This window comes from Cervus canadensis, chromosome 4 (genome assembly GCF_019320065.1).
Source record: "Cervus canadensis isolate Bull #8, Minnesota chromosome 4, ASM1932006v1, whole genome shotgun sequence".
Taxonomy (NCBI): Eukaryota; Metazoa; Chordata; class Mammalia; order Artiodactyla; family Cervidae; genus Cervus; species Cervus canadensis.
In genome coordinates this window covers 68,206,307-68,221,177 of record NC_057389.1, presented here as the reverse complement: position 1 = coordinate 68,221,177, position 14,871 = coordinate 68,206,307, and the positions used below count along the sequence as shown (strand labels likewise).

The 14,871-nt window shown below is 37.6% G+C and overlaps 1 protein-coding gene across 1 annotated transcript; it reads left to right on the top strand.

Moving 5' to 3' along the window:
- The first annotated feature begins 13,878 nt into the window (after window positions 1-13,878).
- LOC122439267 (olfactory receptor 7A17-like) lies at window positions 13,879-14,871 on the top strand. Its single transcript, XM_043464356.1, has one exon. It carries the CDS (start codon window positions 13,903-13,905, stop codon window positions 14,869-14,871), a length of 969 nt encoding a protein of 322 aa, XP_043320291.1. The 5' UTR covers window positions 13,879-13,902.

The following is a 14,871-nucleotide window of genomic DNA, read 5'->3' as shown; positions in this document are numbered from 1 at the left end:
TTTCATTCAACATCTCCCTGTTTTGGCTCAGCTGCACTTCAGAGGATAACATCTAGGAATAGCTCTTGTAGACCCAGGAAGCAAGATCAGTGCCATTAGGGCAGGGAATCATGGTACAGGGGACCTAGGTATGGCATCTAAGGGAGAAGGAGCCAGGGCTCAACGTGGCAAGCTCCATGGACCTCAAGAGCTTCTCACCTGGTGGAGACAGGAGCAGTTGGATGAGGACCAAAGAGGGCCCTCAAAGCATTGGGTCCAGAGTAGGGGTCCCAGTGCCAGGCTCTAAGACTGTACTGGGTGGATTTTCCCCACAGGGGCTCCTCCTAGCCAAATCCTCCTGCTATTTGTCAGGTTTTTTTTTTTTTTTTTTTTCAAATTCTCCTGTGATTAAAATGCTCACTCTTTTCTACACTAGAAACAATAGCTGAAATCAAAGTCCCAGTACAAGAGAAGCTCCAAGACTCTATCTCTTTTGAATTTTGTCAGTTAGCTTCAGGGTTTTCCAAATTTCTTCTTCAGAAATTGTCACTGACCAAAATCTTGGCCTTCTCTGCCCACTGAAGCCGAATGAAAAAATACAGAGACAAAGTTTGGAGGAAACAAAAAGGTGGCTTTAATTCTCAACTGGCAGACAGGGGAACACAGTAGGCTCTTGCCTCAAGAACTGTGCCCCCCACCCCCACCTTCATGAGGAGTCTAAGGGCTTATATAAGGCAAGGACTTGCAGTCAGGAGTCTGTGATGGGGAATAAAGGTGATAGGATCTTGATTTCTTCCTCTTGCATTGTTTCAAAGACAGTCATAAACTGGTGTCAGTAACCCAGTAATTGAGTGTGGCCATTTGGTAGCTTTGAGGCCTTCTTTCTGATATGTAACTACAAGGGGAAGGGTGTTGTAAAGGTAAACACCAGATAGGGGATGTATTTAGCACACATTAAAGGGAAAAATGTGAACTGTAGCTTCCGCAGAGTTAAGGGGCAGAAAAGCAAGCTTAGTTACAGACATTCAGAATTAGGAGTAGGTAAGTAAAACACGGGGAATGTTCAGGCCTGCTTACTGTTCTCTTTATCTTCTTTGTTCTCAGGAAAGGGAAAAACTCATTCCTCTTTTTCCCTTTTCACTGCAACAAAATCCCCCCTGTCAGTGTATTCCCTCCATTATCACTGGAGGAAGGGAACTAGGTGGTGTTCTTATCTGTCTGAGGACAAAACTTCAGTTTTGCTTTGTTTGACAATCACCAGCAGTTCAGCCCACTGGCCCATCTATCTCCTACTTCAAGTATTCCTTGAGAGACGTGAACCCCAAGAAATCTTAATTGAGGTTATGAAGGACAGATGGACAGTCTTCTGCTCGTAGACCCTACTTAGTTAGGGTCACAGAGCTTTCACCTTGTTTTATTAAGGGTTCCCAGGGTGACTTTTGTGGATATTCCTGCAGGATCTGTTCAGAGGAATAGCTGTAATCTTTTGGGGGCATGGATTTTCTTTCTGCATCATGATTATCTTGATGTAAATGTGTTGTCATCTGAGGGAGATAAAACTTAACAGATATTTTTTAAAAAACAGAGGTTATAAATCAGTAAAAGAGTTATTGTAACTAGGGGTCAAAGAGAGAATAAGAACCAAGTTATGTTTGGTGACAATTTTGATTGTGGTCCAGGTAGGGTCAGTGCTTGGGTCATCCTCTCCAAAGGAATGGAGCCATTTGGACTCAGAAGTAATTGAAGGAATGGCAACCTGAACATTAATAGACAAAATAGAGAAAGTTAAGCCTAAGATTTAAGTCTGAATCTTAATTTATATTTAACACTTGGAGAAGACTTGTAGCCAGGTAGCCAGTTATCTAGGTTTATCTAAGTAGGTCTTAACCTTTAATGTGGCTATGGGTCATTATGCATTTTTTCCCCCCAACATATGATCTAGAGCAATTTCATTGTTAAAATATATAACAGTTACAAGAAAAGACCTTTTAAAAATAAGGTTGTAGTCACCTGCTGCTGGCAGATTTTGTTTTTAGAATGTCTGATGGCATCTTAAGTCTGACACAGCTCAGAAAACTCAAGTTCTTAACAAAACAAGGACTTGTCTGAAATCACACCATAGTGTCACCTACTGATTTTCATAGCTACTCTATTTTGACTTTAATTGTGATTTTTCCTTAGTAGCCAAAACAACTGTCCCTGTCGACGATGTTAGTGTCTCTCTAGGTATGAGAAGATGCAAGAATCAGGGCTCATAAAAATCTCCTGAAAGTGTCTAACTATCTGAAGACCTTTTCAGGCAGTTTTTCCAGAGCACAGAGTGCCTCATTCCTAATTTCCACACTGAATTCCTTTCAGGGAGTACTGAAGGTGAGCTGCTTCAGTGGCCATGATTTAAACTTTGTAAAGATAGATGGCAAGTGCCAATTTCTAATTGGCAGAGCCCCTTCAAGGTCATGAATCTGATGGGGGCATTGGCTTGGGGGCATTACATGACCATTTTGTCCCATGGTGCTAGGAATGGTCATTCCCAGGTCTTGTGAAGATTTCATTGACAGGCCACTCAATGTGCTGTTACTAGAATAGGCCATAAAAGAGTATTCAAAATTCTCTGGACTGCTTGTACTTACTGGTCTCTTGTGGTCCAGGAAGATATTCCCTTTTGTTGTTTCTTCTCATATCTAGAGTTACACTGTTACAATCATTGATCTCATATTAATTGTATATTATCATTTTATCAGTGGCTCAGTCACACACTTGATAAGGTAAGGGACAACCCTTTATGAAACAGGCAATATATGTAGCTAGCAGTAATAGTAAGGTCATAAGTAAAGAACTTCCATAAAGAACTTCCATTAGGTGTAGCCCAGTATATTCCAGTATATACCCAAGTCATCTGACTTAGTTTGTTCTATACCAATCCTTATTTCTTAGGGAAACTATATATTGGTATTGTCCATAAGGCACCCACACTATTTTCTAGTGTTACTAGACTGATTATCCTTAGTATGATTTGTTCCCAGTATAGAAGAGCCTTTAAGTTTAAATTACTATAGCCTAATGTTAACTAAATCCATCCCATAACTGTGGGAGATTTTACTCCTTGGTTGAAATTTTGTTTGTTGCTCTGATTGAACTTGAGTAATAGTGGAAAATATTTTTTATGGCCAAGGTTAGGGCAGGTATTATTGATTGATAACATGAGGGGACCTCATCTTGTTATATCAATAGTGGCCTGAACATGAGTAAAAAAATTTTTTTTTATTGTGAGGGTGTTAACCTCTTGATCAGGGAAGGCTTTATCCCATCAAATAAAAATGAGGTTTGTCAGGGGGCTGGGAAAAGCCAAGTAGCTGTCTTGGATCTCCCATAGCCTTGACTGTTTGATTTAAATGTTATTCACTTAGCCAAAATAACAATGGAAGGTTTCACAGGCAAAGTTCAACATCTCAAGAAAACTTGTACCATGGACAAAATTCTTTCCTTTGGGTTCCACTTTTCACAAGCCCCCCCCCCCCCACTTTTTTTTAACTTTCTGTATCTTTTTCCATTCAAAAACAGTCACCTGTAAGCCAGACCTACTTCCTCTGTTTTTTGGCGGGATGTTTAAATATCAGGCAAGGTGGGCTGTGTATCTCAAGGACATCATAAGAGTTAATGTTAAGGTTTTTTTCTAGGCATGTTTTCAACAAGCTAGCTGTTTTTAATTGCATATGCAAAAAGAACTGGTTTGTAATTGCAAAAGAAATTTTGTCTTAGCCAATTTTCTCTGGGGTCTAAAGGATATTGTGGCCACACTTTTCTCTTTCTGTGGTCTTAATTTTGATATTACTTTTTAGAAGTAGAGATAACTCATATACAATGTGTACATAAACATAAACAGGCAGACTAGAGATCTCATATCGCCCATTGCTCTTTGGGTAATATGGACATTTAAATAGTATTCATTCTTTCAGCTATGAGCAGGGTATATCTTTCCATTAATTTGTGTCTCCTTCAATTTCATTCATCAATATCTTATAATTTTATTGTACAAATCTTATGCCTCCCCAGTTAAATATATTCCTAGGTATTTAATTTTTTTGATGTAATTGTAAAAGGGATTATTTCTTAATTTCTATTTTGATAGTTTGTAGCTAATGTATAGAAGTGCAACAGGTTTGCAACTGATTTTCTGTTCTGCACATTGTTGACTTCATTCATGTTTAACAATTTTTTGGTGGTATCTAGCATTTTCTAAACATAAAATTATGTTATCTATACCTGGTTACAGTTTTACTTCTTCCTTCCAATTTAAAGATATTTTGTCTTTTCCTTGCACCATTTCTCTGACTAGAACTTCCAATACTATTTTGAATAAAAGCAGCAAGAGAAAAGACAATATATGGAAGGAAATTTGTAAACCTTAAGAATAACAGATTAATAAAAAGTGTGTTGCTGTTATTCAGTTGCACAGTCGTGTGCAACTTTTTGCAGACCTCATGGGCTGCAGCATACCAGGCTTCTCTGTCCTTCACCATCTCCCAAAGTTTGCTCAAACTCATGTCCATCAAGTTGGTAACACCAAACAGCCATCTTGTCCTCTGTCGTCCCCTTCTCCTCCTGCCTTCAATCTTTCCCAGCATCAGGGTCTCTTCCAATGAGTCAGCTATTTGCATCAGGTGGCCAAAGTATTGACACTTCAGCTTTAGCATCAGTCCTTCCAATGAATATTTAGGGTTGATTTCCTTTAGGAAACTGGTTTGATCTCCTTGGAACCCAAGGGACTCTCAGAAGTCTTCTCCAACATCACAGTTTGAAAGCATCAGTTCTTTGGTGCTCAGCCTTGTTTATGGTCCAACTCTCATATCCGTACATGACTACTGGAAAAGCCATAGCTTTGACTACACAGACCTTTGTCAGCAAAGTCAAGTCTCTGCTTACCAGGTGAGTCCGAGAGCCCATAGATGCTATAGGACTGGGTCAGAGAAAATGATATCCAAGAATGTTTACCTGAGGTCATTTGAGATCCATTCCTGCCTAACCTCGAGCATGAAAATTATTGTGGCTTTTTGCTTGATTGCCTCATTAATTAACTAATATATTTATTTATTATGCCCAAAGAGAATGGAATATTATACTCTGCAATGCAGGGTCAATGTTGAAAGTTGAATGGAAGCCGGATTAAAAGAATGAATGGTAGGGGTGCAGTGATTTCAGTAAAAGTAGAATATAAGTTCAAGGACATTTGCAGTTAACTGGAATAGAGAAATATCCTTTTAGCTGAGGAGAGATACACAATGAAGTGATGAGATTTCTTTTTAGCTTTAAGACAGCGCATATTTGACTGTTTACATATTAATGAGGAAAACCCAGTCCAAGGAATGCCTGAAAATGTATTCTTGCAATAACAGTTCTTGAGACACACCTCTCAAGACACACATCTCATTGTGGGTGTTCACATGAAAGGAAATTGTATAATATGTTTACTTTCCATTTATTTTGTTATCTGTGAAGCTGAATGTATTTTTGGGTTTGTTAGATACATATTTTCTCCACTGTAAATTGTCTCTAGGAGTCCTTTCTTTTTGTATAGTGAGGTCATAGTGTTTTTATTCCCATTTTTCCATTTGTTAAAAAGATAAAGAGTTTTTTGTTTTATTGTTTTAACCAACTGGGTGTTTTATATTTGGTTAATTTATGTGCGCATAGGTTTCTTGTTGAGGAGAGGAATACTAATTTTCTAGAGATATTGGGAGATATCCCTGTCACAAGTCAATATTTTGGAAGTTCATGGGACCTAGTAAACACAGGTCATCAGTCTTGGATTTGGAAGAAACAGTAACTGAAGGTTGGGATAATGATAATGGTGAATTGTGTCAGATTTGTGATCTGCAAAGGAGAGAATTTTGCTACAGGACCAGAGACGAGGCTTCAGTCACTCAGAGCTTCATATGGCAAAAGCTTTATTGGTGAAGAAGGGATAGAGAATGCTTCTAACATAGACATCAGAAGAGGGCAGAGTGCCCCATCACTAGTCTTTAGCAAGGGAGCTATATAGTTTTTTTAATTGGTTACTAACAATAGATCAAAAGAATGCCTCAAGGTTGGCAAGGTCTTACCAGACCCACACCCAGGACATACATTTTAAGGTAACAGAATTAGTCAGAAGGTTCTTAAGGAGAAACATGTTCTCAAGCAAGATACATTGTTGTTATATAATCATTAGTATGCAGCTTAAGAAAAAACATACCCATGATGAAAGTGAAAGAGGGGAGTGAAAAAGTTGGCTTAAAGCTCAACATTCAGAAAACTAAGATCATGGCATCTGGTCCCATCACTTCATGGCAAATACATGGGAAACAGTGGAAGCAGTGTCAGACTTTACTTTTTGAGGCTCCAAAATCACTGCAGATGGTGATTGCAGCCATGAAATGAAAAAACGCTTACTCTTGGAAGGAAAGTTATGACCAACCTAGATAGCATATTAAAAAGCAGAGACATTACTTTGCCAACAAAGGTCTGTCTAGTCAAGGCTATGGTTTTTCCAGTGGTCATGTATGAATGTGAGAGTTGGACTGTGAAGAAAGCTGAGTGCCAAAGAATTGATGCTTTTGAACTGTGGTGTTGGAGAAGACTCTTGAGAGTCCCTTGGACTGCAAGAAGATCCAACCAGTCCATCCTAAAGGAGATCAGTCCTGGGTGTTCATTGGAAGGACTGATGCTGAAGCTGAAACTCCAATATTTTGGCCACCTCATGTGAAGAGTTGACTCATTGGAAAAGACCCTGATGCTGGGAGGGATTGGGGGCAGGAGGAGAAGGGGACGATGAGATGGCTGGATGGCATCACCGACTCGATGAACATGAGTTTGAGTAAACTCCGGGAGTTGGTGATGGACAGGGAGGCCCGGCGTGATGTGATTCATGGGGTCACAAAGAGTTGGACACGACTGAGCGACTGAACTGAACTGAGCAAGATGAGTTATTTTGTTGTGTAATCAATAGCTCTGGGCTTAAAGAAAGTTAGTTTTAGAAGAAGTAGTTTGTTGCCATAACAACTCAGAGTTTAAGAAAAAAATGTCTTGTGTGACTAAGAGGCAGAAATGTAGAAAAAAAGTTTGTTCTTATCTCCGCTGGACCCCTTTCAACTCCTCGAGGGTGCCAGACTCCTTATCAATCTACATACGAATTAATTCTCTCAATAAGCTGTAAAGAGCTGAAACCTGTGGAATGCAGGAGAGTTCATGGAGAAGGAAGAATAAAGACTAGATTCACCTGACTTCTAATCTGATCTCCTGGGAACAGAGAATGAACAGGAATCATTTTCTTTGCGTTCACACCAGTGTTCCCACAGGGAATTCATGTGCTCAGAGGTGGGAGTAACAATGGAAACAGTGCCTAATGAGCATCCTAGGGAGCTATAACTATTTCTACTACAGCCCCACAATGTGTAAATCCGTGGTACTGGAAGGACTTGGTTGTTGCATTTGGAGTCCCTATTGCAGCTCAGAAACCAATGTTTTAGTCCTTCCTATTGGCCTGTTTGGGAACAGAGCTTCAACTTCCATCATTAATTACCCAGAGAGTAATTCAGACATCTGCACAGAGATTCTCCTGTTACAGACATTACCCAGGTACATCTGAGAACTCAGTAGGTATGTGAAGAAAGGTTCAGAGGGAAATGGACCAGAAAATTTTTACCTAAGTTCACCTGAGACCCAAACAACCCTAGCCCTGAGATGAGAGATTGTCATGTTTCTTTGTTAGGTAGACTAATTCATCTACAATTAATTTATATATATCTATATCTATCTATCTATCTATCTATCTATCTATCTATCTATCTATCTATCTATATATGTATATGTATGTATATATACCTAAAAAAGAAATGTCTTTTCAACTCAGAAATATGAGGGTCACTGTTATAACTAATAGCTGGGAAGGAAGTTCAGTTTAATGAGGATGAAGAAGGAAAGGAAGCATAAAATGGTTCCAGTAAAATTAGAACACAGTTGAGGAGGTTTACAGTTAAGGGGAATTATAAACTAGAGTATTAAGTTTGAAGACTTGTGCACTGTATTGAAGTCACTTTTTAAATATTTAAGATGGGGTGAAATTGAATATGTTTGTGTGTTTATTAGAAAGACTCAGACTAAGGGAGATGAAGTAGTTTGCAACATCAGTTCCTAAGGCAAAGAATTCACAGTTGTCTCAGTTCAGTTCAGTTTAGTTTAGTTGCTCAGTTGTGTCCAACTCTTTGCTACCCCATGGACTGCAGCACGCCAGGCTTCCCTGTCCATCACCAACTCCCAGAGCTTGCTCATACTCATGTCCATTGAGTCAGTGATGCCATCCAGCCATCTCATCTTCTGTCGGCCCCTTCTCCTCCTGCCTTCAATCTTTCCCAGCATCATGATCTTTTCCAGTGAGTCAGTTCTTCACATCAGGTGGCCAAAGTATTGTAGCTTCAGCTCCAGCATTAGTGAATATTCAGGACTGAATATTCACGACTTAATTCCTTTAGGATTGAACGGTTGGATCTCCTGTCAGTCCAAGGGACTCTCAAGAGTCTTCTCCAATGCCACAGTTCAATAGCATCAATTCTTCAGTGCTCAGTTTTCTTTATAGTCCAACTCTCACATCCATACATGACTACTGGAAAAACCACAGCTTCGACTAGATGGACCTTTGTTGGCAAAGTAACATCTCTGCTTTTAAATATGCTGTCTAGGTTGGTCATAACTTTTCTTCCAAGGAGCAAGTGTCTTTTAATTTCATGGCTTCAGTCACCATATGCAGTGATTTTGGAGCACCCAAAAATTAGTTATTCATATGGGAAACAAATTGTACTTAATATGAAAAAAAGTGGTATGCTAACAAGCTTTACAATCATTTCACTGTCTAGAGGTGGGGAAGCAATGGTGACATTTGAAAGGTAGAAGAAAAAAATCAGGCCCATCTCATCAACAGTTGAATACCTTTCATTTATTGCCAGAAGGGAACTATTCTGAGATTTTTACGTACATTGAATACATATGTCAAGCACCTCCAGACAATGGATACTACTCTGCTCACTATTTATGGTTCCTCATTGCTGTGCGGGCTTTTCTCCAGTTGTGGTGAGCAGGGGCTACTCTCTAATTGCGGGTATGCGGGCTTCTCACTGCAGTGAGTTCTCTTGTTGCAGAGCACTGGCTCCAGGGCCCGCAGGCTTCGGTAGTCGCAGCTCATGGCCTGAGCAGTTGCGGTTTCTGAGCTCTAGAGCACAGGCTCAATAGTTGTGGGCATAGGTTTAGTTGCTCCATGGCATGTGGGATGTCTTCCCAGACGAGGGATTGAAACTGTGTCTCCTGCATTGGCAAGCAGATTCTTTACCCCTGAGCCATCAGGGAAGCCCCAAATCTATATTTTTAATGGAACTTTATTTTATAATGTTAGCATACAGAATGTGTTTTGCATAAGTGATCATTAATATACCATTTAGGTAAATATGTGAACTCAAAACCACCAAACTCTTTGGTCAAAGATATAATACTCATAATCGAAACAGCAGTGTTCAGGGTTGGGCTGTACACAGGAGCATTTTATGGTTAAGTTTCCTGAGAGTGTAAGAAGTTTAACAGAAAGTCAAATATTGTTCTGCTTACTATTTGAAAGAGAATTGTTAGTCAACAGCAATACCATACGAAATGCACCTGACCTTTTATGATCTCAGAAGCTAAGCAGGGTTAGGACTGGTTGGTACTTGGATGATGGGAAACCACCTGGGAATACTGGGTGCTGTAGGCTTAAAAGTAAATAAAGAAAAGAAAATATCAACACTTACAGTGGTTCAGTTGGCTTCTCATGGAAAAGCAATTAGCATGTGGTAGATCCAGGATTCAACGCTCAGTTTTCTGATACCCCAAATTTGCATATAATACCATTTAAAAAATCTCTCATATTTTCATCTTTCATCTTTAAAAATGTTCAATAGTTATTTTACCTTGTATATTTTCTGCTGTAAATTGAGAATTTATTTCCTAGGTGAATTTATCTAACAGAATATTTAATCAATAAAAGGTCATAACGTTATAAAATATTCCTTGTTTCTCTGAAGAATAAATTGTGAGTTTTTTTCCTCCTTTTATTAGGTCTTCTATGCATTTAGGGGATATAGTTTGGAATGCTGCCAGAACCAGAAAAGAGTAACTCTCATCATAATCTCTCAGAAACTACCTGAGCATTCTAGATCATTTTATCTCTGATGTGTAGATCTCTTCTTTCACTTTCCATTTTTGAATCTTTTTTATGTTTCCTTAAATACTAGACATAAAATGGGCATATAAATATAGATCTTCATGTTGACATGTCCTTGAGAGAATTATCAATTGGAATTGTGTACTATTTCTACATTCTTTTTTAATTGAAGTGACATTGGTTTATAACATTATGTAGTTTTTACATATACAACATTATATTTTGAGTTCTACTACACTGTATTCACTACCAAAATATTAGTTCCCAACTATCACCACATAGTTGTTCATCTTTATTCATTTTACCTCCCCCTCCTCTCTCCTCTGGGAACTATTCTGTTCTCTATATCTAAGTGTTTCTTTTTATGTGAATTGGTTTGTTCACTTATTTAATTTTTTTTTCTTATATACCACACATGGCTGAAATCATATGGTATCTGTCTTTTTGCCTCTGACTTATTTCCTTCCATCATACCCTCGAGGTCTAGATGGACCTTTGTAAAAAAAAATGTCAGTAGTTTTTCTTTTATTTTAGCCAAGCAATACTCCATTGTAGATACATACCACATTTTTTTTATCCATTCATCTGTCAATACACACTCAGGTTGCTTCCATATCTTGGCTATTGTAAATAATGCTGTAGTTAATATTGGCATGCATATATCTTTTCAAATTAGTGTTTGAGGGTTTTTTGGGGAGGAGGGGCATAAATATCCAGAAGTAGAATTGCTAAATGATGCGGTAGTTTTATTTTTAAAATTTGAGAAACCTCCATGCTATTTTTCATAGTGGCACCACCAATTTACATTCCCACCAATAGTGTATAAGGTTTACCTTTTCTCCCCAGTCTTTTCAAAACTTGTTATTGTTTTTTTTTTGGTAATAGCCATTCTAATGGACCTGAGGTGATAGTCTGTGTTTTCTTCCAGAAGTTTTATGGTTTATCATGTCTAATATTCAAGAATTTAATCTATTCTGAGTTTATTTTTTATAACATTTTGTTGCAGTTTTAAATAGGATGGTATTCTTAATTTATTTTCCTTTTAGTTCACAGTTAGTGTATAGAAACAAAATTTTATATGTTGATTTTATACGCCATAATGTCACCATATTTATTATTTCTAATGGTTTTAGGGTTTTCTACAAATAAAATCATGTTATCTGCAAATAGTGATAGTTTTACTTTTTCCTTCCTAATTCAATTGTCTTTTATTTATTTTTTTGCTGAGTGCTCTGATTAGGACTCCAAGACTATCCTGAATAAAGATGGGGAGAGTGGGCATTTTTGTCACCTTCCTGACCTTAGGGAACCAGCACTTAGTACTTCAGCATTGATTCTGATGTTAGCAGTGGGTTTGTCATAGATGACTTTTATTATGCTGAGGTACATTCTTTCTATATTCACTTTATTGAGAGTTTTTATCATAAAGGGGTATTGAATTTTTGAACACCCTTTCAACATCATCATCTTTTCTGCATCTGTTGAGTTGATCATATGATATTTGTTTTTCATTAGTTTCTCATGGTTTTTCATGTTGATTACCTTTAAGATGTTATACTGTCCTTGCATCCCAGGAACAAACCTCACTTGATATGGTGTTTAGTCCTTTAAAGGTATTGTTGTATTCAGTTACTAATATTTTGTTGAGACTTTTGGCTCTACATTTATCAGATATAGTGGACTATAATTTTCGTATTTTCCTTGTTTTCATGGTCCGGTTTTGCAAAAGGGTAAATTTGGCCTCATAAAATTAGTAAGGATGATCTTCTCTCCTTTAATTTTTTGGGAAGAATTTGGTGAGGATAAGTATTAAATCTTTGAATGTTTTGTAGAATTCACCCTTGAAATTATTATCCTAAACCTTTCATTTTTAAGGAGCTTTTTGATTACTGCTTTAATACCTGTACTAATAATTGGTCTATTCAAACTTTATATACCTTCAGTTTATAGTTGTGTGAGTCTAAGATCTTATTTTTTCTAGTTTGCCCAATTTGTTGGCTTATAGCTGTTCATAATAGTCTCATAATCCTTTGTACTTATAGTGTATTTATTGCTATTTCTGTTCTTTTATTTCTGATTTTTTTGATGCAGATTGTTTTTAAAGTTTTTATTGAATTTGTTACAATATTGCTTCTGTTTTTATGTTTTGTTTTTTTGGCCACAAAGCATATGGGATCTTAGTTCCATGACCAAGCATTGAATCTGTACCCTCTGCACAGGAAGGGAAAGTCTCTACCACTGGACCACTAGGGAAGTCCCTATTTCTGATTTTAATCAGAGACTCTTTTTTTTTTCTTTTCTCTTAATGAATCTAGTAAAGTTTTGTCTGCCTTTGTTTATCTTTCCAAAGAACCAGCTTGATTGAACCAAATCATTGATTTTTCCCCATCATCTTACTCATTTTCATTTCATGTATTTCTGTTCTGACTTTTACTATGTTCTTTCTTTCACTGACTTTTGGTTCTTTGTTCTTCTTTTTCTATTGCCTTTAGATGTAAAGTTTGATTGTTTAGATCTTCCTTGTTTCTTGAGGTAGGTAGGAATTACTGTAACATTCCCTCTTATTACTACTTTTATCAAAAAGATTTAAGTATGTCATATTTTCATTTATATGCATAAATATTATGACTTGTTTGATTTGTAATATTCTAAATGCTGTTAAGTAGCATGTTGTTTCATGTGCATATATATTTCCAGCTTTTCCTTATAGTTGATTTGTAGTCTCATACCATCATGATCAGAAAATGCTTGATATAATTTCAGTTGTCTAAATGTGTTAAGATTTGTAGTGTTTTCCAACATATGGTCTACTCTTGAGAAGCTTCCAAGAGTAGACTTGGAAGCTTCTTGAGAAGCCTAGTTTCCAAGCTTTGCACCTGAGAAGAATGTGTATTTGGATGGAATGTTCTGTACAAAATCTATCATGTCCTTCAGATCCAATGTTTCATATAAGACTATTGTTTCCTGTTAACTTTATGTTCCAATGATCTATTCATTGTGGCCAGCAGGGTATTAAAATCCTCTACTATGATTGTGTTGCTGTCACTTTTCTCCATTAGGTCTCAATAACTGCACTATACATGTCAGTTCCTCTATTTTAGATGGATATATATTAATAACTGTTATCAACTTTGTAATTTTGTCTTCATCATATTTAGATCTTCCTGAACTCTCAGTAATAGATAAACCCTCATCCATTGTTTTTATACTTGTTTTTCTTTCTTCACATATGTCACTATGTCACATGATATATGATACTTATTTTCTTATACATTTTCACTGTCCTTATATCTTTTGGCTTCTGTTTCTCAGCATCTTAAACCTAGAAAATGGTCAGTACTCACCATATGTTCCTCAAATGCATGAAAATATTTCTCATTAAAATTGTTTAATGCATGATTCCTTGAGAGAAAGTCTGAAACATTTCTCCACATAATAATCCAGGATCACCTGAGAACTTTAGATATTTTTTCCCACTCAAGTCTATATATTTCCCCTCTTTTTAACAGAATTCCTAGTCAGAGATGTCACAGAACATCCATTAAATATGAGGATTCAGACAATACATGTATGTATGTGTATATATATTATATGCATATACATATACTTACTTTATACATTGTAGCATTTCAAATGAATAATATCCATCTGTGCAAATTCATATATGCATTTTTTTTATTCCTAGTCATCAACACCAGCACATGGTACCAGGAAATGATACACAAAATTCAGGATTTCTTCTTCAGGGTTTATCAGTGGAACCAGAACTGCAACCATTCATATTTGGAATGTTCCTCTCCATGTATCTGATCACTGTGTTTGGAAATCTGCCCATCATCCTGGCTGTCAGTTCAGACTCTCATCTTCACACCCCCATGTACTTCTTCATCTCCAACTTGTCCTTTGTTGACATCTGTTTCACTACCACAACAATCCTAAAGATGTTAATAAATATACAGATCCAGAATAAAGCTATATCCTATGGAGGGTGCATCACCCAGATGTATTTTTACATACTCTTTGCAGCACTGGATGATTTTCTGCTGACTGTGATGGCCTATGACCGCTTCTTGGCCATCTGCCACCCCCTGCACTACACAGTCATCATGAGCCCCCGGCTCTGTGGACTGCTGGTGCTGGTGTGCTGGCTCATTAGTGCCCTGTTTTCCTTGTTAGAAAGCTTACTGGTGTTACAGCTGTCCTTCTGTACAGACTTGGAAATCCCCCACTTTTTCTGTGAAATCAAACAGGTTGTACTACTTGCCTGTTGCGACACTTTCCTTAATGACATAATTATGTATTTTACAGCAGTGCTGTTGGGGGGTGGCCCCCTGGCTGGTATTCTTTACTCTTACTCTAAGATACTGTTCTCCACACGTGGAATCTCATCACCTCAGGGGAAATATAAAGCGTTTTCCACCTGTGTGTCTCACCTTTTAGTTGTCTTCTTATATTATTGCTCAAGCCTAGGCGTGTACCTTAGCTCTGCTGCTACCCACAGCTCCCACTCAAGTGCAACAGCCTCGGTGATGTACACTGTGGTCGCACCCATGCTGAACCCCTTCATCTACAGCCTGAGAAATAAGGACATAAAGAGGGCTCTGAAAGGGTTCATTCAGATGGCAGTTAAAAAAAGGAAAATCATTCTGAGTCTGCAGAAGTGTCCTTGA

Coding starts and splice junctions, on each gene's coding strand:
- LOC122439267 (XM_043464356.1), top strand. CDS start 13,903: ATGGTACCAGGAAATGATACACAAAATTCAGGATTTCTTCTTCAGGGT.